This window comes from Narcine bancroftii, chromosome 6 (genome assembly GCF_036971445.1).
Source record: "Narcine bancroftii isolate sNarBan1 chromosome 6, sNarBan1.hap1, whole genome shotgun sequence".
Taxonomy (NCBI): Eukaryota; Metazoa; Chordata; class Chondrichthyes; order Torpediniformes; family Narcinidae; genus Narcine; species Narcine bancroftii.
In genome coordinates this window covers 71,753,089-71,776,244 of record NC_091474.1, presented here as the reverse complement: position 1 = coordinate 71,776,244, position 23,156 = coordinate 71,753,089, and the positions used below count along the sequence as shown (strand labels likewise).

General features: G+C 42.7%; 1 protein-coding gene and 1 long non-coding RNA gene across 6 annotated transcripts in view; one reads left to right on the top strand and one right to left on the bottom strand.

Moving 5' to 3' along the window:
• The window catches only part of LOC138736198 (uncharacterized), a 218,824-nt gene that overhangs the window by 183,691 nt on the left and 11,977 nt on the right, over nt 1–23,156 (bottom strand). For all 5 annotated transcript variants that reach the window (XR_011340147.1, XR_011340145.1, XR_011340146.1 and 2 more), the window contains exon 2: nt 3,204–3,345. This is a non-coding gene — a long non-coding RNA (uncharacterized lncRNA). The remainder of the gene's footprint in view (nt 1–3,203; nt 3,346–23,156) is intronic.
• LOC138737526 (neurofilament medium polypeptide-like) lies at nt 12,982–23,063 on the top strand. The gene is made up of 3 exons (XM_069888205.1): nt 12,982–14,077; nt 14,156–14,280; nt 21,126–23,063. Exons 1-3 carry the CDS (start codon nt 13,067–13,069, stop codon nt 22,372–22,374), a joined length of 2,385 nt encoding a protein of 794 aa, XP_069744306.1. The 5' UTR covers nt 12,982–13,066; the 3' UTR covers nt 22,375–23,063.

Here is a 23,156-nt window from a genome sequence, read left to right as displayed (position 1 = left end):
ATAGAGCAGCACAATTAAGGTATTTATCAGATTTTTATCAGACAAGGGAAAAATCAGATTGGACTAGATAGAGCTTGATAAAATAGGGGAGAAGGTAACGGAACATATACTTTATAAGTGGGATGAAAAGCTGGTACAATATAAAAGTTCACCTTTACTCAATATATGGAAGAAGATTCACTTAGAAAGGAAAAAAATCAAATTACCAACTACCAAAATTATTATTGACGCAAAATCAGCTACTCCCTTTTACAATAGATAACCTTTCCTTTAGAGAATGGGAGAGAAAAGGAATTAAAAGAATAGAAAATTGTTTTATGGGAAATAATTTATTAACATTTGAACAAATGAAGTACACATATGGAATAACTCATGGTACAATGTTTGCATACCATCAACTGAAAGCCTACTTAAAGAATAAATTGGGAAACAGACTGAGATTACCAGAAGGAGGCAGCTTTGAATATGTGATTACAGACACAATGATAATTAGAAGATTTATAATGAACATGTACATCAAGCAGCAAGATAAGGAAAATGATGAAATAAGCTGGAAACCTAAACAAAAGTGGGAAAAGGATTTAAACAGATAAAAAATGAAACATGGGAAAAATTATGTTCTGGAACAATGAAGAATATAATAAACACAAGGTTACGCATGATACAGTATAATTGGTTACACGTGATAATCAGAAACATTATAAATGAATTATCACACCTCAAAAGTTTTAAAAAAAAGAGGGATCCAACATTATCAGATGTTTTCACTGTAAGAAGGAAATGGGAACAACAGTACATGCAATTTGGGCATGTGAGAAAGTGAAAAATTTTGGGAAGATCTAAGTCGGGTATTAAATAAAATCACTAAAAGCAACATACCAAAAAATCCAGAGATCTTTTAAGTAATATAAGTACTAAGGAATTGGGCCTCAAACTGGATGAAGTGCAAAAAAGATTTATTATGATAGCCCCTTAGCTGTAGCAAAAAAATGTATAATGTCAACTTGGAAATCGGAAGAAAGCCTGAGTACAAAGAAATGAATAAATGTATTCCATTGGAAAAAATAACACATAATTTAAAAAATAAAGTCACACTATTTGAACAAATTTGGGAACCATTTATAGAACATAGAGAGGGCTTGCCTTGGACCTCCACCCCCTAAAATGATAAGAAGACAAAATGACTTGACCCAGTGTGTAAAAGTAGATGACACATTTTTCTTGTTTATTTTTCATTGTGTGATGACATTGTTCAATGGTTTTATTGTGTTGTATATATTGAATATTTACTGGTTTTGGAGGGGGGTGGGGAGGGAAGGTGGTGGTGGGGGGGGGGGGGAAATGCCACTGTATATTTAAGAGGGAAATGTTTGTATGTATTTTGGTTGATATGGTTCACAGTGTGAAAAATTTAAAAAATATTAAAAAATAAAAAATAGCAAGAGGATTTGAGTCCAGGAGTAGGGAGATCCTGCTGCAGCTGTACAGGGCCTCGGTGAGACTAGACCTGGAGTACTGTGTGCAGTTTTGGTCTCCTTATCTGAGGAAGGACATCCTTGACATGGAGGGGGTGCAGAGAAGATTCTCTCGACTGATACCAGGGATGGAAGGACTTGCATATGAAGAAAGATTAGATAGACTAGGCTTGTATTCTCTGGAATTTAGAAGATTGACGGGGGAATCTTATAGAAACATATAAAATTCTTAAGGGTTTAGACCAGGGGTGTCAAACTCAAATTCACGGAGGGCCAAAATTAAAAACTTGGACTAAGTCGAGGGCCGAACTAAATATTTATTGAAAATTTTCAACAACATCTGCATGTTTTCTCTTCTTTCAACATATGTAATGTTAAACTTTTTCTTATTAAAATAAATGTTTAATAATAGTTTTGGATAAACTCTTTCCAGAAGCATTAACAAATGAGAAATAAAATATTCAATAAATAATATTTCTCTATAGAGGATTTGTCAAATGTTGCTAGTGTGCTGTCGAATAGTAAAATCTGAGGGCTATTGAGAATGTGGGAGAATAACATGATTCCTGAAACAATTAAATGGGTGACTGATTGTGGGCATGAACTCTAGCAGGGTTATTTGCCATGCCCTTTTTCCATTGGAACAGATATCCTTTGATTTACACACTTTTCAAGTTTTATGCCTAATGAGCTTGTATCCAGGTGCAGGTCCATTTTTAACCAGGAATATATTTATCACTGTGACATGAAACTATTGGAAGATCGTTTTATCCTGAGATTAAAGTTCATAATACTTACTCAGGCCTGTGCGCGGGAGGGCGGGGTTTGCGGGCGATCGGGTTGGACAACGACAGTGCGGGGGCATCGGCTCTCGCTGCAGGGCGGCATCTCGGCGGATCAGCGGCCCCGTCACCGTGAGTCGCGAGTCGGCCTGTGGCAGGGAGGGGGAGTGGGCAATGGTCCTGGCGAGGTCAGGCCCGAGGCCTCCGGTTCCGGGTACTGGGAAGCGGCCTTGGCTTCCCCTGACACCGGCCAGGCCCCAAAACCAGAGTCCACGGTGAGACCCTGCAACGTAAACAGAGGAGGTGGGGGCGATTAGCGGGCTGACGCCAATGCATTCTGGGATTTATAGTATTAGCTGTGCATGCGCTATACTGGCGTGGCGGCCAGCGGGCCACCTCTAATACATTTTTGAAATGATCTTGCGCGCCAAATATAATTACATCGCGGGCCAAATTTGGCCCGCGGGCCAGAGTTTTACATGTGTGGTTTAGACCGACGAGATGCAGGAGGGTTGTTTCCAATGCTGGGAAAAACCAGAACCAGGGGTTACAGTTTAAGGATAAGGGGGACGGTTTTTAGGACTGAGATGAGGAAAAATTTCTTCTCTCAGAGAGTGGTGGATCTGTGGAAGTAGTTGAGGCCAATTCCTTGTCAATATTTAAGAGTAGGTTAGATTTGGCCCTTATGGCAAAGGGGGGGATCAAGGGATATGGGGAGAAGGCAGGAACTGGGTACTGATCATCCATGATTATATTGAATGGTGGTGTAGGTTTGAAGGGCCAAATGGCCTACCCCTGCACCTATTTTTCTATGTTTATGTTTCTATGTTATGAATTTTACATTCAAAACCATCCACAAAGATGATTATGTTTATACTGCATGAAATATTAAGCTTTTTGAAAGGCCATTTTGATCATTGATTTAAAACTAAAATAGAGTACTCACCACTTAGAGGCTGACAGTGTAGAATTGTCATATTATTCATCCTCCAGCAATACAACCTGTCCTGCATCCAGTGTTCCGCAGTATCTCAAGGCCATTTCTCTGGGACAAAGTCAATTGTATTGGATTCTGTGCCAAACCTTTCCTGTGTTTGGGACAAGCAAATAAAATGATTATTTCTCGCTCTCTTTTAAATAATGCTGTACAGTTTATGCTTCCAAAAAAAAAATTTCAGTTCAGAAAGAATGGTTAACTCTTCTCCTTGGTAACATTTTCCAATCCCCACATGTGAAATGACAACAACTTTGGTTTAATGCAGTATAGATGAACAGGCATGGCAGAGGTAGGAAGGAGACCAGGATGAATGACACCTTGGTCAGAGGCAGGTTTGGACAGGGATTCCTGATTTGATGAAGTCAGCGCTGGGTTTGTTGAGGTGAACGCAGTACAAGTTAACACTGGGGTTACAGGGGTGGGAATATTACAGAAATTGGAACTACTAGCCAACACTGGTGAACTGACTCCTAGACCACTGGCCTGCTAATCTTTCCCTGAGCTAGGAATGGATTCAGCAGTGTTTTGCAGTCTTTAGGGAATCTGATTGAACTGAGTTCTAGAATTTCCTTCCCATAGTTTAAAAAGTGGAATAAAAAAACTGATATCACCTGGTAAAACACAAAAGTCTGCAGACATCATGATTGAAATAAAAACCCAATGCTGGAGAAACTCAGCAGATCAAAAAGTGATCTTGTTCTTTACTATATGAAGAAGTGTATGATCTCCTAACTTTTTCCAGCATTGTTTTTACTGATATCACCTATGGTGAAGCAGTTCAAACTGCAATAGAAACTTTTAATAAGACTTCAGGTTGAACAGAAATATCACATAATTTCATCCTAGAAGCACTCCCTGCTTCTCACCATTTTTGCAGAGAGCACATCCACACATCTCCACAATAAAAGCCATGTATACTGTATATTTCATGTCCATTTTGGCTACATTTTCCTTAGCAAATGATTTATTTGCTTGTCCACCTCCAGTCACAAAGACACACTTAAATATGGTCCTATACCTCCTATCACAGTCAATTTTGGTTCCAATTTACCAGTACAACTTGAATCCCAAAAGAAGATCAGGAGTCGGACATCCAGACAATCGAGCCTGCTCCACCATTCAGTGTGATCATGGGTTATCTGATGATAGGCTTATCCACCTACCTGCCATTGGAACCATGTGCCCAGTTTTCTGGATTACCTTAACATGTTGTACCTTGGTTAAAAAGACTCAATGAAATCCACATCTACCACTCTCTCTGCATTAATTCTCCTAAAAAAAACACTCAAATTTTGGAGACCAATTCTCTCCTCCACAGAACCATGCCAACTCTTCCTCATCAGTCCATGCCTTCCCAACTGAGACACCATCCGATGAGAACTTTCCACACGAAATATCCTCCAAGAACATCATCCCCCATAATGCGGAGCAGCAATCAGGCTCCTATTCCCAAGGCTAACAACCAACCCTCCCCTGACTCCTGGTGTTCAACCTAAAGGGTCAGACAGGCTTCAGACTGCCTTCCCGATCAATTCTCAGCTTTTCTCTCCTACCCTCCTATCCTCTTTGCTGTTGGTCTGTGCTCCTCCTCACTCACCCCCCCCCCCCAACCACTTTATATAGGCACCTGTTTGCATTTTGCTCATACTTTGAAGAAGGCCTCAGGCCCAAAATATTGGTTATATATCTTAGCCTCCAATGGACACTGCAGGGGCTGCAGAACTTCTCCAGCACTTTGTGTATTTATAACAATCTTGGCGTCTGCAGTCGGTCTTATTTCATTCCTGTTCCCTGACACCCTTTTGCTTCATTCACATTAGAGAGCAGAATGAGGTGGAGGTGTCTGCCCTCCGCACTCCCCACACAGAGTCTGGGGGGGCGTGGGTTGTATGCCCTGCAGTTATGGCTGTGCGGCAGAGGGAACATGTGCTGCTCACATTGGCATAGCCTGTGGGGAATGGAACCTGGCTCACTTCCAGAGAGAGGAATGGAGGATCTCCCCTCTAAAGTGCTGGGTGACCATCTCCCCTCCCCCATGTAAGAGCTAAATGGGAGACCCCCCCCCCCCAGAGTGAGGGGTGGGGGGGGGAGCCAGAGAGGGGGTTGTGAGAGATGGGAAAATTGATCTAAAATTATGAACATGGAAGAAACTAAAGTTCATCAGTAAAATGGCTGAAACCAGTTCAAACAGGATAAGTTTGGGGCTTAGGATGCAGGAAAGCAGAGTCAGCACGATTAACATAAGAATCTTCTATCCTTTGTGACAAGACCATAGGACTAAGATAAGGAATGGTAAGGTACAATAGAATGTAGGAAGTTGAGGTAGTCTGGATCAGATAAGGGTCTCCTAGCCCTGGACAGAAGTACCAAGTCATACATTTCTAATTAGCTAACCATACACAGATTTATACATATGAAATTAGCCAACCCTAGATAGAATGAGTCAACTCTGCATATCAAGAGACTGTAGCCCCGAGAATCAGGAAGGTGTGAATAAGGACAATGACATGAAGGGACACCGACAGGATACCCCCCCCCCTGGTTCTCCAAGTATACTGAAATTGCACGTAGGCAGGCAGGATTGCCTAATGCCAAACCTCTCCAGCAGGAGGCAGAAGAATGTAAGGGGGAGGGTATTCCTACACTGAAATCAACTGTATAAAAGTTGGGTGAGCCCCAGTGTGTGTGTGTATTCCCAGGGTAAGGGGAAGCACCCAACTTTGCATTGTTGTAGTAATAAATGTTCTTTGTTCTCAATTTTTGTCTCGAGCAATTTCTTTAAAGGTACTTTAATTCCTAACAAATGGGGGCTCGTCCGGGATCACACTCCCTCCACTGACAGAGTGCCCCGACGACGAGAGTAGGTGCACCCCGGCTGATTCAGCTGGACTCACGGGCGACGGGTGGCTGGTCAGTGGAAGAAGCGAGTGATATCCGAGAAGAGGCATTGAGAACAAACGGCGGAAGGACGCGCGCTAGAGCAGTACTGCCAGAACTCGGTAAGAGTATTTTACTTGTTCCTAAGTATGGGAATAGCGGGCAGTAGAGATGAGAGTCCTGACACAGGACGTGACCACCAGATAGCTACGTACAGCCCGCTTGGGATGATGTTATCTGAGTGGGGCACAGGAAAGACCCGCGGTAAAGACAAACTAGCGGGCAGTAGAGATGAGAGTCCTGACACAGGACGTGACCACCAGATAGCTACGTACAGCCCGCTTGGGATGATGTTATCTGAGTGGGGCACAGGAAAGACCCGCGGTAAAGACAAACTGACGACGGTCAGGTATTGTTGTAATGAATGAGTGAGATACCCGGTTAAAGGGAGCTCCGTGTACTGGCCAAAATTCGGATCCGAGGATGAATGGATGTGTGAAGCTTTGAACTTATGGCTCTATCAAAACCAGCCAGACAATGTTGAGAGCAGGGAATATGCAGCCTGCTGGCTCAAGGGATCCATTGAACAGCTGGTTTTGAATGAGAAAGAATCCAGGGATAAGAGAGAGGAGGAACCTCTTGTCCCTGAATCACAGGGTTGGGATGTGTTACATTCCCTCCCTCCACCCTATGTTCCTCCTATGCCAGCTCCTATCTTTCCTTCCCCTCCTATGACCTACCCTTCTGCACCTTCCCCACCTCCCCCACCACTAGAGAAGAGAGAAGAGAGCAGGAGTGGTATGATAACTTGCTCACAAAGCACTCGATTACCACCTCTGTTGGCAGGAGAGAGAGGTAACTTTAATTCAGAACAGTGTGAGACTCTTCAGGAAGAAAGGGCAGAACCCTTTGATTCATTTCCCAGGGAGCAGGAACCCAGACCTAATAAGCCAGAAACCAATTGGATGAGACCACTGCGGGAAGTTCCCATGGGAGAGGGTCTCGGTTTGGTAAATGTGCCCCTGACCAGTACTGAAGTGTGTAACTTTAAGAAAGAACTGACCTCCCTGATAGAAGATCCCCAGGGATGTGCCGAACAGTTAGACCAATTTTTGGGACCAAATATATATACAATATGGGGGTCTCGACATAGAATCCCCAGCAGGGGAACAATTGGTACTAACAGGTTTTGTTACCAACTCAGCCCCAGACATTAAGAGAAAATTACAAAAGACAGAAAATTGGCATGAGCAGGGAATAACCCAGCTTCTACAGATCACACAAAAAGCATTTGTCCAGACATCTGAGGATAAGCAGAAAGCAAAGGCTAACATTTTGATGCAAGCAGTTAAAGGAATAGTAGATGAGTAACATGAAAAAAAAAGGCAGGGACTGTGTGCCAGCTCCTGAATGTTGGGAGAAGTGCAGGGAGTGGGAGAGTAGAGACCAGAGATAATTTCATAAATCACGACTTCCCACTTCAGTCACTGACCAATATTGATTAAAATTCATGCTAAAAATTAAATGTCATAAATGATCGTTTTTCAATACTGTAGAATTAGCGAATTTAACTACCAGTTAATTCCAATTTATGAAATAAATTGTATTTAAATGTGATTTTGCACAGGGAGTACCTGAGAGTTGAGTGATGTTATAACATTTGCAGGGAGAAATGTTTGCGCAAATAGGGTGAGTTCTATACATCTTAACTTTAAGTGTATGTGAGATAAAGAAAGGATCTGATGTGTAAAGTGGCTGGATCAGCCAGTTGAAGGGGGAGTGTGCATGTCCCTTTAAGTGCACTGTGGCACTTGAAATTGAGGCTTCAGGCTCTTGTCTTGCAGTTAGAGGTATGGAGCCCTATCAACACATTTAATACATTTCTTCTACACATTCAGCAGTCAAGGTCCGTGAGTTTAAAGATCACCCACCTCTGGAGAATAAAGATACCTCTGGGGATTCCTATGGGGATTCCTATAAGTTTAATCATTCATTTCTCTGGTGCATTTTCCTCTGGAGTGAAATTAATGCCTCAGCACAATTTCTCTGTATTGCCGCTGTTATTTAATTCATGATAACTTTCCCCCATTCATCAGGTTTATATTTAAATCCGGTAGTGCAGAAGTTACATTGTAAATAATCACGGAGGTAAATCCTGCGCAACTGGATTCAACTTAATGGAGAAATAAACCTGCGAACTGGTCTATGGTGCTGTGTGAGTATTGCAATAGGTGGAATATGATTTAAATTGGTGGCATAGTTCAGAACAATTGGGTGCATAAGAATAATAATATCATTGAGAACTCACAGATCTTGTACCAGATGCTATTCAGTACATCTTGACTTAAGGACTGGAGAAATTGGCATGTTAGAATGAGATTGGCATGGTACCAATATTTCTTGATTCAATAATGACTCCACAAGCTCCAGGATTCATGCAGCAGAACTTTTAAGTGGAATATAATAGAAACTAGCCTGTACTTAAATTATTGTGTGTGCAATCTTCATAAGAACATCTTTAACTTTTTTTTGGTGCCTGTTTTACAGACTGTTTTAAATAAGGCCAGCTCCTGTGAGCTGTGGCACAAGGCATTTTACTTAAGGCAGAACTAAAGGTTGAATATGTTTCAAGTTCTCTTGCAGGGGCTCTTGTGCTGCAATGTCTGTTATGTACTCACTCTAACAAATTGGAGGGTTGTGCCCCATACAGACAAGCAGCTCCAACTGCATTTTAATAAGGTCTAACATATTCAAAACCCATGCAAATATGGTTTGTGTTTCATTTTACAATTTTTACACTAACACAAAGGAAAGTCAGATTGTTACAAAGTGCCGTAATTTAACATTTTTTTTCGTTTCTTTAATGGTTTATTCAGTTATTGTTGTATTTTACTTGTCTTTTGATTATTCAGTTCTTATTGTATTTTATTGCAGTTTTCAATGAGCTTTACATTTATTGTGCTTTATTCAGTTCTTATTGTATTTTAATGCTGTTTTTAATGAGCTTTACATGTATTGTTCATTGTTGTTTACTAATTTCTTTGGAATATTGTTCGTTAATGTTTTAAGCCCCCTGGAATAGGGGCAGCAGAGGTTACAATTCAGCTCCTTTAGAATGTAGACAGGGCATAGATTTAATGTATAGTCATAATGGGATATAAGGGATCCCAATACGGACCAGGGGAATTAAACAGCTTTAGTGGAGTACATCTAATTTGTATCATAGCCTACACAGGTATTAAAGACAGGAGTTTTGAAGCGATAGCACAAAGGACATGGTGGGACAAAGACAGACAGAATGGTAGTCAGGATTGTACATGTAACAGAGAGAGAGAGAGTTAATACATATGCTAATGTACACAGACAGGCTGCAACTCACAAGTTCAATGATACATATGCTAATGTTAGCAGACAAGCTGCAACACACAGTTAAATCACAAGAAACAATCCCCCCCCTGCTTGGTCACTTTTCATCACCCCATGAAAGGGAGCACCAGTTTCCAACAACGTGAGCTGCTTGACACTTTAATATCAGGCTCCAAACAGCCTTCGGAGATCGGTGGCCCTAGGGTTCGGGGCTGAAGAGGACATCAGATACGAGCCACAATCAAACGGAACCGCCTGACTACTGCTACTCGTTCGCTGCTGAAGGCAGCGCTTCTCATAGACTGCTACTCGTTCGCTGCTGAAGGCAGCGCTTCTCATAGACTGCTACTTGTTCGCTGCTGAAGGCAGCGCCTCTCACAGACTTCGTCGGGACAACACTTAACAAAGGTCGTGTGCTTCAAAGACACTGCTTCAATATTTCAACGTATGGGATGGACTAGACTCTTTACTGAGAACTGGAGCCTGATACTCCAAACCCTAATAAGCAGCTGGACTCACTCCCCTGACCTTCATGGTGCTCCCCTACCTAAAGACTTTACACAGACATTACAATTCGGTTATTGACCAGCTGGGTAAAACTACACCTTACACTTGAAAGATCAGTGTTACTGATCTAAAAGAAAAGTGAGGAGAGGGGGGTGGGGGGGGGGATCAGTCACACTGACACTAGTAACCAAAGATCAGTAACACTGATCATGGTGAAAGATCAGTATTACTGATCTAAAAGAAAAGTGAGGATTGTGAGAGATGGGAAAATTGATCTAAAATTATGAACATGGAAGAAACTAAAGTTCATCAGTAAAATGGCTGAAACCAGTTCAAACAGGATAAGTTTGGGGCTTAGGATGCAGGAAAGCAGAGTCAGCACGATTAACATAAGAATCTTCTATCCTTTGTGACAAGACCATAGGACTAAGATAAGGAATGGTAAGGTACAATAGAATGTAGGAAGTTGAGGTAGTCTGGATCAGATAAGGGTCTCCTAGCCCTGGACAGAAGTACCAAGTCATACATTTCTAATTAGCTAACCATACACAGATTTATACATATGAAATTAGCCAACCCTAGATAGAATGAGTCAACTCTGCATATCAAGAGACTGTAGCCCCGAGAATCAGGAAGGTGTGAATAAGGACAATGACATGAAGGGACACCGACAGGATACCCCCCCCCCTGGTTCTCCAAGTATACTGAAATTGCACGTAGGCAGGCAGGATTGCCTAATGCCAAACCTCTCCAGCAGGAGGCAGAAGAATGTAAGGGGGAGGGTATTCCTACACTGAAATCAACTGTATAAAAGTTGGGTGAGCCCCAGTGTGTGTGTGTATTCCCAGGGTAAGGGGAAGCACCCAACTTTGCATTGTTGTAGTAATAAATGTTCTTTGTTCTCAATTTTTGTCTCGAGCAATTTCTTTAAAGGTACTTTAATTCCTAACAGGGTGGTGGGGGCGACCCCATCTTCAGCCCAGCCCGCTGTTTGTCCATGGGACACAGCTCCTGCGGCAGACAAACGCTCCCAGAGCCAAGACATGAGTCAGCAAGGCTGAGCGGAACCAATGCAGCAACGCAGAGGTTGAGCTGGTCCCTCAGACAATCCTTAAAGGGGCAAGGCCCCTTCTCAAGCGTCCTGTACAAAATATGCCCAGGAGCTGAAACAGTCCCGACTATTTTACTACTGGTATGTTGAGCCTGAGTTAGGATTGTTTTCTCCCTTTGTTCTCTAGCAGCCAGGCACACAGAGGTTGCGGATGCGTTATGCTCCGTGTCTCCTTTTATTGTTGGGGGCGCCGGTCAATCCCAGTGGTGCCTTTTTGGGTGCCTTTAAGGGAGGCCAAAGTTGTCAGACTTTATGTATTACATGACAATAGAGGAATCTTGAAATTCATTCACCAAATCAGGCGAAATGGGGGCAAGTTTTCAGGTTGGGCCGAACGGTCTATTCCTGCATTGACAAAACCTTTATCGCCACCGTTCTTTAACCAGTGTCGAAGGAACTTTGCTCAGGAGGAATAGCGCACAGAACAGGTCCTTCGGCCCACGGAGTCCGTGCTAACCCATTTACATTGATTTCACACTAATCCCAATTTATTCCCCCACGTTCCCATTCATTCTCCCTCCCGCTCATAGCTGCTGCACCATCTCCTTTATTATGGGAGCCCAGTATTTATTTCAACAACTAAGCCACACCCCCTCCAAAAAAAATTCTCAGGCAATGCCGGTGAGGAATGAGATAAAATTTATCGTAAAAACACCAAATGCAGGAGAAGCTCAGCAGGTCAGAGTGTCCTTTATGTAGCAAAAATAAAGTTGCATGATTGACGTTTCGGGCTTGAGCCCTTCAAGATATTGTTCCGGTGAAACTTCTGCTCCCAACTCCACTCGAAATCAGAGTCATTCCACTCCCTCCTTTTGCGACTGTGAAGTTTGAGATTTGTCCACTGGGCTGTTGCTGCTCAGTGAGCTAACAGGTCCCCAGCATCCGTGTGGTGCGCCTCTGCTTCCCCGGGAAGAGTGCGCTGCGCTGCTGAACGAAAGCGAGTGCGGTCCCTTTTATAATCTATTCGTTTTGAGGATCCGTCACCAGCACCACATCCAAAACGGCCATTGAAGACGTTGTTCTTCCCTCACCCCATTTGGGTGCCACACGGCCTGGGTGGGGAGGTGCATTGTTTGTGTGGCTGCAGCCAGAGTGCCCTGATAGTAACTCAGAGGGATTGGTGGACTGCTTTGTCAAGGATGGTGCTCAGCATCATTGGAGCTGAGAATCTAGGGAAATGGGGAATGTTCCATCATAGCCCTTGCATGTGGCTTGTAGATGGTGCCTTGAGAGGCGAACAGGAGAGTCGGTGCGCGATACCAGCGTCTGGCCAGCCCTTGTACTCATAGGGATGGTCAAGTTGAGTGTCTGATCCATGTTGACCACCAGGATGTTCTCCTTCAAGAGAGGGTAATTTTAGAGGAAATGCTTATCCGGCATGGACTCGTAGGGCCAAACTGGCCTGTTCTGTGCTGTATATGGTTATATGGACGTTTATCAGATCATCCGTGCTGCCTTCTGTTGAACATGCTACCCTGGTTTTTCTGGGAGTTCCCGGCTTTAGACCCAGTGGTGTGAATGTAAAAACGCCATGCTGGAGAAACTCAGCAGATCAAACAGTGAACTTTATATAACAAAGATAAAAGATACATAACCAATGTTTTGGGCTTGAGCCCGTCGACAAGGTGTGAGCAAAATGTAGTTAGGCGCCCGATGGCAAAGTATTTCAAAGTGGGCCCGCTGCTCTTGTCCTTGGCAATTATTTCAATGAAGATGAAGAAATTATTTGAGTCTTTCAACTTTTAAACATTAGAGGGGGAAGCTGAGCAGGATGCTTACTTGGAAGCTGCATTGCCAGTTTAAATGCAAAACAGAAAAAGGCTGCAGGCATCACAAATTTCCTTTAGGTAGTCGAAGAATCAATTTAGCCTCGTCAGCATTAGATTTCCCAATAAAAGCCTCGGTACACGATGCGATTCCGCACTGTTCCAGACAGTCCTGCAGCAGGAAGATGAGTTATGATTGGGATTTATTTGAAGCCCTTCCAAGAAGGAAGATGCATTTGGACTCCACCAGAAATCTGCCTCGCACGCAGATCTGGTCTAGAGGAACGCCATCGTCCCTCAAGCACAGTCCCCTGTCTGCGAGTCGAAGTTTCAGCCCCCCGGTTCACAAGCCTTCAGAAAGCATGCAGCTCTGCCGGTCTGCGGTCTTGGAAGACCACATTGCAGGCAACCTCAACGAGAAGCTGCTGATGCAGGGGCTGAACGACCGCTTTGCTGGTTTCATCGACAAAGTTCGGCAACTCGAGCAGCAGAACCAAAGACTGGAGGCAGAAATCACTACCCTGAGAGAGAGGCAGAGCCCCGAGTTCGGCCTCGCAAGTGTTTATGAGCCTGAAATGTCAGATCTGCGAAACTTTATCATGGAAACTGAAAATCAGAAGGTACAGATACTCCTGGACCAGGAGCAACTAAAGGAGAGACTGCAACAAATGAAGGAGAAGTACGAGGCAACTGCACAGATTCGGCTGGACATTGAGGCAAGGGTTCAGGCCTGCAAGAAAGAGCAAGAAAATAGTAACCTTATGAGGGTGGAGTTGGAAAGAAAAGCGCAGAATCTGACGGATGAAATCGCATTTCTCAAGAGTAACCACGATCAGGAGGTACATGACCTGTTCTCCCAGATCCAAGCTTCACAGGTCAGTGTGGAAATGAAAGATCTCACGAAGCCCGATCTGGCGGGAGCCCTGAGGGCGATCCGAGCTCAGATGGAAGGGTTCACCAACGTTAACACGCAGCACGCCGAGGAATGGTTCACGTCCAGGGTGACCAAACTGAGCGATGCAGCGGCAATCAATAAGGAAGCTCTGCAGAGTGCAAGGCAGGAGATCAGCGAGTTCAGTCGCCAGCTGCAGTCCAAGAACATCGAGCTGGAGACGCTGAGAGGGAGGAAGGAATCTCTAGAGAAGCAGCTGAACGATGCTGAAGTCCGTCACGATGGACAACTCATCCACGACCAGGTAACTGCAGCGACTAGGCGTCAGCAGACTCCATTCTCAATTGCCTACTTTATCACAGTTTTGCTCTTTGTTTTACAGGATGTCATTCAACAATTAGAAAACGATCTTAAAAATACAAAGCAGGAAATGACTCTCCATCTAAGGGAATACCAAGATCTCCTGAACGTCAAAATGGCCTTGGATGTGGAGATCGCCTCGTACAGGTAGGATTTGTTGAGCTTTGTTTGTAATGCGATGAATGATCAGAAAGTAAATGGAAATGACTGGAGGGAAAGGCGACCAAGGAAGGACCCCGCGCAGCAGTGAAATATTGTCAGCTGCAGTTGTGTGGATACACCACAGAATCAAGTCAGCTAAGATTTCATTGCAATCACACATCCCTAAGCTGTTGAGTCATGCTTTTAACTGCAGCCATTCCAATGAAGGAATAACTGTTCCTTTGAATTGATTTCATATTTAAAAGGATCTGTTGAAAACAAAATAATTCTTCCGTGTGGTATTTTCTTATGAAGTAGATACCTACCTCACAGCCAACGCTTAAAACATAAAACAGACACGTTTTAAAATTTGAAACTGTATTCAATTCAGATCGGAGCAATTGAGCCCAGAATTCTACCATTCATGATCTCACAGATTCCTCATCACTGAACTACCGCCCTGCCTGCGTGGCAGCTGGTGACCCCCATCACCATCTATGCAGCATACAACCCTGCACCCACACCCCAGTCTCTGCCCACCATCACATGGTAACTCTGCAACGAGTAAAAAAAACCCTTTAATCATAAGTACCATCTCCTTCCTGAGAAGTGATATGGACCATTGTCACCACATTCTCAATGGAACCTTCTAATCTTTTTCAAACTTTTTCTTTCCACTAACATACACTTTAAGTAATCCTTACGCTATGCATGCTCTGGGATTAGTCAAATGCTTAAGGTGGGATGTGAGTGGGAAAAAAGGATCTGTTGAAAACAAAATAACAGAGTAACCCAATTGTTACTGAAATATTTTGCTTGAGAAAAATTGTCATTGGCCCATTTCCTTTGGCGTCATGAAACTGTGGGTCAATCAGGTACAATTAAAACAGTGGTTTCCAAACTTTTTCTTTCAGCTCACATACCGCTTTAAGTAATCCCTTACTAATCACAGAGCACCTATGGGATTACTTAAAGTGAGTGGAAAGAAAAAGTTTGAAAATCACTGCTCTAACCGGAGGGCATTGATATTGACTTGTCCGGTTTCTATAAACTCCCCCTTCTTCCCCTGTCATCTTTCCCCCAGCTCTCTCTCCCCACTTTTCCCTCTGTTGCCTTTCACAGAGCCAAAATCAATTCTCTCCCTTCCTCTTATCATATCCAACTAATAGCTTTTAACTGTGGGTCTGGGCTCCACCCCTCCCCCGCCTCCCCCCCCATTCATTCTTCTGCCTTTATTTTGATGCATTCCTGTTTTGCTTATACCTTGAAGAAGGACTCCAGCCCAAAAAGTCAGTAATATATCTTTACTTCTTATAGATGCTGCGACACCGGCTGAGTTCTTCCAGCCCTGCAATCACAGCATCTTCAGACTTTTGTGCTTAATGCTATAGAATGCAGTCGCTGCTCCAGCATTGTGTGGAAAGATCAAAGGCTTTCCAATTACAAAGTAATTATTGTGATCTCCATCCAAAGCTGGAGCAACTGTAAGGAGTTTGTTCGTTCTCCCTCTGTGTCTGCATGGGGTTTCTCTGGGTGTTCCAGTTTTCTCCCACCCTTCAAAATGTCATGGGTCAATTGGGTGTAATTGGGTGGCACAAACTCGTGAGCTGAAAGGCTCTGTTACTGTGCTGTAAATCTAAATAAAACATTTAAGAAAAAACAAATCCGGCTGAGAACGATGAGCAAAAGGGTTAAAATTGCAGATTATCCAGTCATCATCATCTTTTAGATGTGGACGGTAGGCCTATATAACTGTCATGGAATCAATAAATTAACTCTGCGAATGCTAGAACTACAGGAAAAACAATTATCTTTGGGAGGCTGCAGTGTCACACCAGATTAAAATGGTTCACTAAACAGAGGTGTTTTATTCACAGACGAGACTCCAGCCCAAGCTTCTAACAGTTTTACCATTGCCTTCTGCTCATAACAACAAAACTGAAGTTCCGCAGATCTGACACAATCCCATAAATCACAAGTGGAGCAGAGATTGAGTTAACAGAATCACTGTGAAACACTAAAGTCTACAGATGCTGTGAGTGTAGTAAAAATACAGAGATGCTGGAGGAACTCAGCCGGTCTTGCAGCATCCATAGGAGGTCAAGATATAAAACTGATGTTTCGGTCCTGAGCCCTTCAAGGTGAGAGTAAAAAGCAGACAGGCACCTGAATTAAAAGGCAGGATAGACAAAAAAAAGGCAGGGAGAGGAGTACAGACAGACAAGATATGGATAGGACAGGAGAGAGGAAAAGTGAAAATTGAATGGGGGAGGGGGTTTGGCTGTGAATACAGAGCTGGGGGAAAGGATTCAGAGATTAAAGGAGAGATAGAGATAGAGCTAGAGGAAAGGAAACAGATAGATGGGGGTTGAGCAGTGGGGGCTAATGGAAACTGTAGGTCAATGTTAATGCCCTCCGGTTGGAGGGTGCTCAGTCAGAATATCCAATTTGTGGGTGGTCTCAGGCTGGCAGTGCATGAGACCATGGATAGACTTGTCAGCAAGGGAACAGGGAGGGGAATTGAAATGGTTGGGCACGGAAGACCCACTCTATTTGCGGAAGACAGAGCTGAGGTGCTCAACAAATTGATCTCCCAGTCTGCATCCAGTCTCTCCAATGTAGAGGAGACCACGACAGGAGCACCAGATGCAGTAGATGACCACTGCAGATTCACAAATGAACTGTTCTTCACTTGGACAGTTTGGGGCCCCAAATGGTAGTGAGGATGGAGGTGTGGGCGCAAGTGTAGCCCCTTCTGTGGTCACAGGGGTTGGCGTCAAGGGGGCAATTTGTGATAAAGGAGATATAGACAAGGGAGTCACAGAGGGAGTGGTCCCTGAGGAAGGCAGACAGGGGAAGAGAAGGGAAAATGTGTCTGGTGGGAGGATAAGAGAATCATGAGTTAAAGCACTAAAGTACTTTTTGAAGGAAATTCCTTGAAGGTCCACAGCCTTTAGCACATACAACTTATGTGACAACCAAGACCAAAGTCACATCAACAAAGGTTATGCTTCAGTATAGGTTTGTAGAAGAAATCATCCGTGCAACAACAGATGAAATTAATATGGCAGAATTAGAAGCTGCTGAATACAAGGTGATGATTGATCAGGAAAAAAAAACAAGGAGGGAGTTATGGAGAAGGAGTAAAACATGAAAGTCTACAGACACTATTAATTGAAGTAAAAACATGAGGCTGGAGAAACTCAGCAGGTCAAAGATAAAGATACATAACCAATGTTTCAGGCTTGAGCCCTTCAAGGCATGAGCAAAATATAGACAAGCATATGAACTAAATTATGGGTGGGAGGGACAGGGGGAAGAGCACAGTCCCACAGGCAGGAGGTAATAGGTAATAAGGGAGGAAGGGCACACCAGCAAACGGGGAGGGGAGGGGGATGGCTCTGTGAATGGAGAGGGAAGCGGGTGAAGAACTGGAGGAAAGAAGTCAGAGGGATGAGGAAGAGAGGGAGAACAGCAGAACCCAAAGTCACTGTTAATGCCATCCGGTTGGAGAGGACATTAGGTGTTGCTCCTCCAATTTACAGGTGGTCTGGGTTTGACAGTGAGTTTACGGGTGGAAAGAGAGCCTGGTGGACCAAAATAAGCAGCTGTATGTAAGCACCATTTAGTTGGTCCCACTCCCTCCACATTTCTTCCTTTCAGATTCATCCCCTGCACCCTTATGAATGCTGCAGTTTGAATGTGCATTCCAACCCTGACTTTGCATTGCATGAAGAAATATCACTTAATTTTCCCCACCTGTTCCTCACCCTTCCACCAACGATCTAATCTGTCTGGATTCTTCATAAGCATAATACCTCTATCAAACCTTCCTGCAACCTCCTCTTTTCCACAGAGAACAACCCCAATTTTTCTGGTCTATCTATCTTTTTAAGTAAAGTCTCTCATTTTTGGAATTTTCCCTTTTTCACCCTCGATTTGCTAAAGCAGGCATCCAGAATTGAGCACAAAGTTCCACTGGTCACTGAACAAAGGTTTCACAAAGGTAGAAAATGCTAGTGGGCCTCTCCACTCCTCCAACTTGCTTGACCTTACCATTTTGTATCTGCTTCTACATGCATTTGTATACCTTATCTTATCATTTGGCACCTCATCCTTCATTAATAGAGTTGCCCTGCTAATTTTTTCTTTCTTTCAATCCTTCACAAAGTTGTTGTCCATTGCTACCTGAATTTTCAGTAGCATGGTGCATGTGGACCAGGAGTTCAGGTGCTCAAAAATGAAAATCAGAAATGAAAGACCTCCATTTCTATAGCACCTTTCACAATTTGCAACTTCTCAAAACAGCAAGCAGCTAATGAAATGATCCTGTGTTGTAATGCAGAGCATGTGACAATTCCCCCGAAGCCTATTTTCAGCGTTAGTGAGGCTTAAATACAAGACCATAAGACGTACAGACTCACCATTTAAGTCTGCCTCACCATTTAATCATGAACTGATCCCTTTTCCCACTCAACCCCCCCTGCCCAGCCTTTTTCCCTGTAACCTTTCCTTTTTAAAATAAAAAAAAATACACATATAGATACAGTACATAAGCTGGAACATTAGAAACGACAAATAATTTGTACATTTCAAATAAAACCTTGATCATACATAATACAAATTGTGTGCACCCTTCCCAATCAAACCCATATGTCAAAATAATAAAAAAGAAAACAAAAAAGAAAAAAAAAACGCTAATAATCAAACCCCTCCCTCTAAACAAGGTAAACTTGCTTATCTAATATAAATGGGAAACAAAGGATGACATTTGGAGACCAGACACTGCTGTTCCAGGAGCATCCAAACCCCTAATTCATTAAATTATAGTTAATACTCCACAAATGGGCCCCACATCTTATAAACGTTCACCTTTACATTATCAATTATTTATAGTGATTTGATGGATTTGAGAACTGTTTCCCTCATTAAGATCGGGTGTTTGAGAGCATGATTTGGATTTGTCACTTTCAGATGAGAACTGGGATATTGTTCTAAATTTGATTAATGAATCCTCATTTTGTGTTCGACATTGTTTGTTGCAATTCAAGGTTGGACATGGAGCACATATTTCAAAAGTTAAACCATCTTGCTTCTATTCTGATATTGATTCATTATGTAATAAATGTAAAATTTTTGAGGCCTCATTGATGCATATCTTGCCCTAGTTTAGAAATGTTTTGTAAAAATTAGTTTGAAACTTTATCAACCATTTTAAAGGTAAAATTAGAACCATATCCCTTAATTGCTCTATTTGTTTCTTCTCAAGAAGAGGAATTACAACCGATTTTCATCTCAGAGTGAATTTTAGCTTTTATCTCAGTGATAACGCAACAGGCACTCCACCTACTCGTACTGAATGGTAACAGGAGGTCATGTCCTTCCTAAGTTCTGAAAAAATTCATTCATAATGTTAAAGGTCTATCAATTTGGCCAATGACCTGGCCTTCACAATTTCCTCCAATATATAACACCCTTTGGCTGAAGAAATTCCTCAGCATCTCTGTTCTAAGTGGATGCCCTTCAATCCTAAAATTGTGCCTCTTGTCCTATACTCTCCCACCATGGGAAACAACTATGCCAAACTTGCTTAATACAAGTGCCACATACGATAAATTTCGGATGTTTGAGAGTCGCAACAGCCACGCTCATTAAAACTACCATTGTGAGCATTGGCTCGTACGATTTCTGTCTCAGCCAGCATGTTTCCATGAGCTGCACATTATAAGTTAAAGAGCAGAATGTGGCTCACAAGCTGCTTTTTGGCCACTCCTGTACTATGTTCATGTCTTTCAATATTCAAAAATTTTCAAAGAGATCCCCCCTCATTTTCCTAAATTCCAATCAGTCAAGCCAAGAGCTCTCAAATGCTCCTCCTACGATAATCTTTTCATTCCTGGAATCATCCTTATGAATGTTCTCTGAACCCTCTTCAACGTCAGCACATCCTTTCTTGAATGAGAAGCCCAAAACTGCTCACAATACTCCGTGAGGTCTCACAAGCACCTTATAGAATCACATCACATCCCTGCCTTTATAATCTAATTCTCTTGAAAGAATGCCAGCATTGCATTTGCCTTCTTTGCCACTGACTCAACATGCCTGCACCTACCTACATATTGCTCATACTTTGATGAAGGACTCAAGCAATGAAACATTGGTTCTGTATCTTTATCTTTGCCATATAAAGCCCACTGTTCGACTTGCTGAGTTTCTTTAGCATTATGCTTTAACTCCTTATGAAGGGGGAGCTGGACCTGTTCAGCTATGACCTTGATTGGCCACAGTGAGTGCCAGCACTGTAGTCAACGTTCTATTCCCTTCTTTCATACAACAAACCCAAAACAGATCAATCATATTTTTTTTAAAGTTCAGTTTTCAACCCACATTTTGTTCCTCCTACAGGGAAATCATTGGAAGCTAGATTTTTAATTTAAAATTAAAATTTTTACATTTAAATTTAGACCCACAGCACAGTCACCTGTTCGTGAGCCTGTGCCGCCCAATTACACCCAGTTGACCCAGAGGACACTCTTGCAGACACAGGGAGAATGTACAAGCTCCTTACAGATAGCGCGGGATTCAAAGGTGGCTGGTGCTGTAACAGCTTTGCGATAACTGTGATGCTAACTGTGCTGTCGAGATTTATGACAGATCCCCGAGATGTGGGATGGTGGCAGAACTTTTCACCAGAGACGTTGACTGCAGTCACATAGAATGGAGAAAATCCAGTTCATAAATATTTTCACTTCTTCATTATAAAACTAATTCAATAACTGTGCTTTTTATAGTTCCAGGCTTCATTGACATTTTTTCCTGCTGATGCTCTAACATTAGTTTTCTATTTAAAGGAAACTCCTTGAAGGTGAAGAGACAAGATTTGATGACTTCACTCCCTCAGTATATACATACAAACCACAGCCTTTAGCACATGCAACTTATGTGACAACTAAGACCAAAGCTACATCAACAAAGGTTATGCCTCAGTATAGGTTTGTAGAAGAAATAATCAGTGCAACCACGAAGGAAATCGATATGGCAGAGTTAGAAGCTGTGATTATTCAGAAAGAAAAAACAGAAGGTGAAGCAAATGCAGAAAAAAGAGATATAGAAAAGGAGCCTGGTGAATCAAAAGAAGCAGCTAGAGAAGATGAACAGGTTGAGGAGGATGAGGCAAAGGAGGTCGCTGACAAAGAGGAAGAGAAGGTTGAAGTAAAAGATGGAGAGGTTGAGAAGGCAGAAGAGGAAGTTGAAGCAAAGGATGAAGAGAATGTTGAAGAGACAGAGGAAAAGGTTGAAGGAAAAGTTGAACAGAAGGAAAAGGTTGAAGGAAAGGGTGGTGAACAGAAGTTTACAGAGGGAAAGGGTGAACAGGTTGAAGAGGGAAAGGGTGAACAGGTTGAAGAGGGAAAGGGTGAACAGGTTGAAGAGGGAAAGGGTGAACAGGTTGAAGAGGGAAAGGGTGAACAGGTTGAAGAGGGAAAGGGTGAAGAGGAAATGGGTGAAGCAAAGGTGGTAGAGGAAAAGATTGAAGGAAAGGATGAGCAGAAGGTTGAGGAGGGAAAAGAAAGAGTTGAAGAGAAAGCTATACAGAAGGCAGTAAATGAAAAAGCTGAAATGAAGGATGAAGAGAAATTTGAAGACAAATCAGGAGAGAAAGAAGAGGAAAAGGTTGAAGAAAGGAAGGTTGCAGAAGTAATGGATGAAGAGAAGGTTGCAACTGGTGAAGAGGAAAGAGAGAATGAAGTGAAGGTTGAAGAGGTTGTGAAAACAAAAGAGAAAATTGTTAAAGTAAAGGATGGCGAGAAGGCAGAAGAAAATTTGAAGGAGAAGGTTGAAGAGAAAGAGAGTGAAGACTCAGCAGTGAATGGCGAAGAGAAGGTCGAGATGAAACTAAAAGAAAAGGATGAAGAGCCAGGAACTAAAGCAGTGGCCGAGAAAGAGTCATCAGGTGTGGGAAAGGAAACCCAGCTGGCTAACACCATTGAACCCGGAACTGTGAAAGACAAAGAGAGAGAGTCAACAGAAAGTGATACTAAGGAAGAAGCAGCTTCTAGAGAGAAAGTCTGGGGACAGGATAAAGGAGAGATGGCTAAATAAATGAAGGGTGAGCAGCAATAATCGCCAAATGCTTCGTAAAATGAAGCTGAAAGGAAAAATGACAAATGCATGTCGATGAAGATGAGTTTCAGGACCTGGAAAATTTGAGTACGAGTGTATACTATAAATTGAGATAACCTCAGGGCAATAACTTCAGCTCAGCTCATGCTGCATGAACATTTGTACTGTTAAATACTGGAGGCATCACAAGCTGCCTATGAGGAAACATGGGATTCAATATGTATAAACATGAGCCAATAAAAGACACTTCCATTCAATATTCTGTGCCTCCGAGTAATGTCAATATGTTTGAGTAAAAATCAACTGCTTGTCAGAGTTCCAAGATGTCGGGGAGAATCCTAAACTGCTTCACAGTTGGACAGAAGCAAAAGGTGAATTCTAAACAAGGACTTGAAGCAGACTGGATGCAACGTGGGTAGATGGAAGGAGGGAACATTGGAACAAAGCAGAGGTTTCTGTCGGCACAGGCACCACAGGCAAGCATCAGGTGAATCAAAGTTATTGTCAAAGAGTACATACATATCATCACATACAATCCTGAGATGAATTTTCCTGCAGGCCAGGCAGAATTTCTACATATTGGCTGTGCTTAAAAACTACTCAAGAAAAAATACATATACAAAAGAGAGAAATGCAAACAAAGAAGGAAATGTAAACAGATTGTGCTATACAGAAAATAAATATTCAAAAATAAATATTGTGCAAAATAAGAGTCCTTAAATGAGTCTCTGAATGAATTTGGAGTCTGATGATGGAGGGGT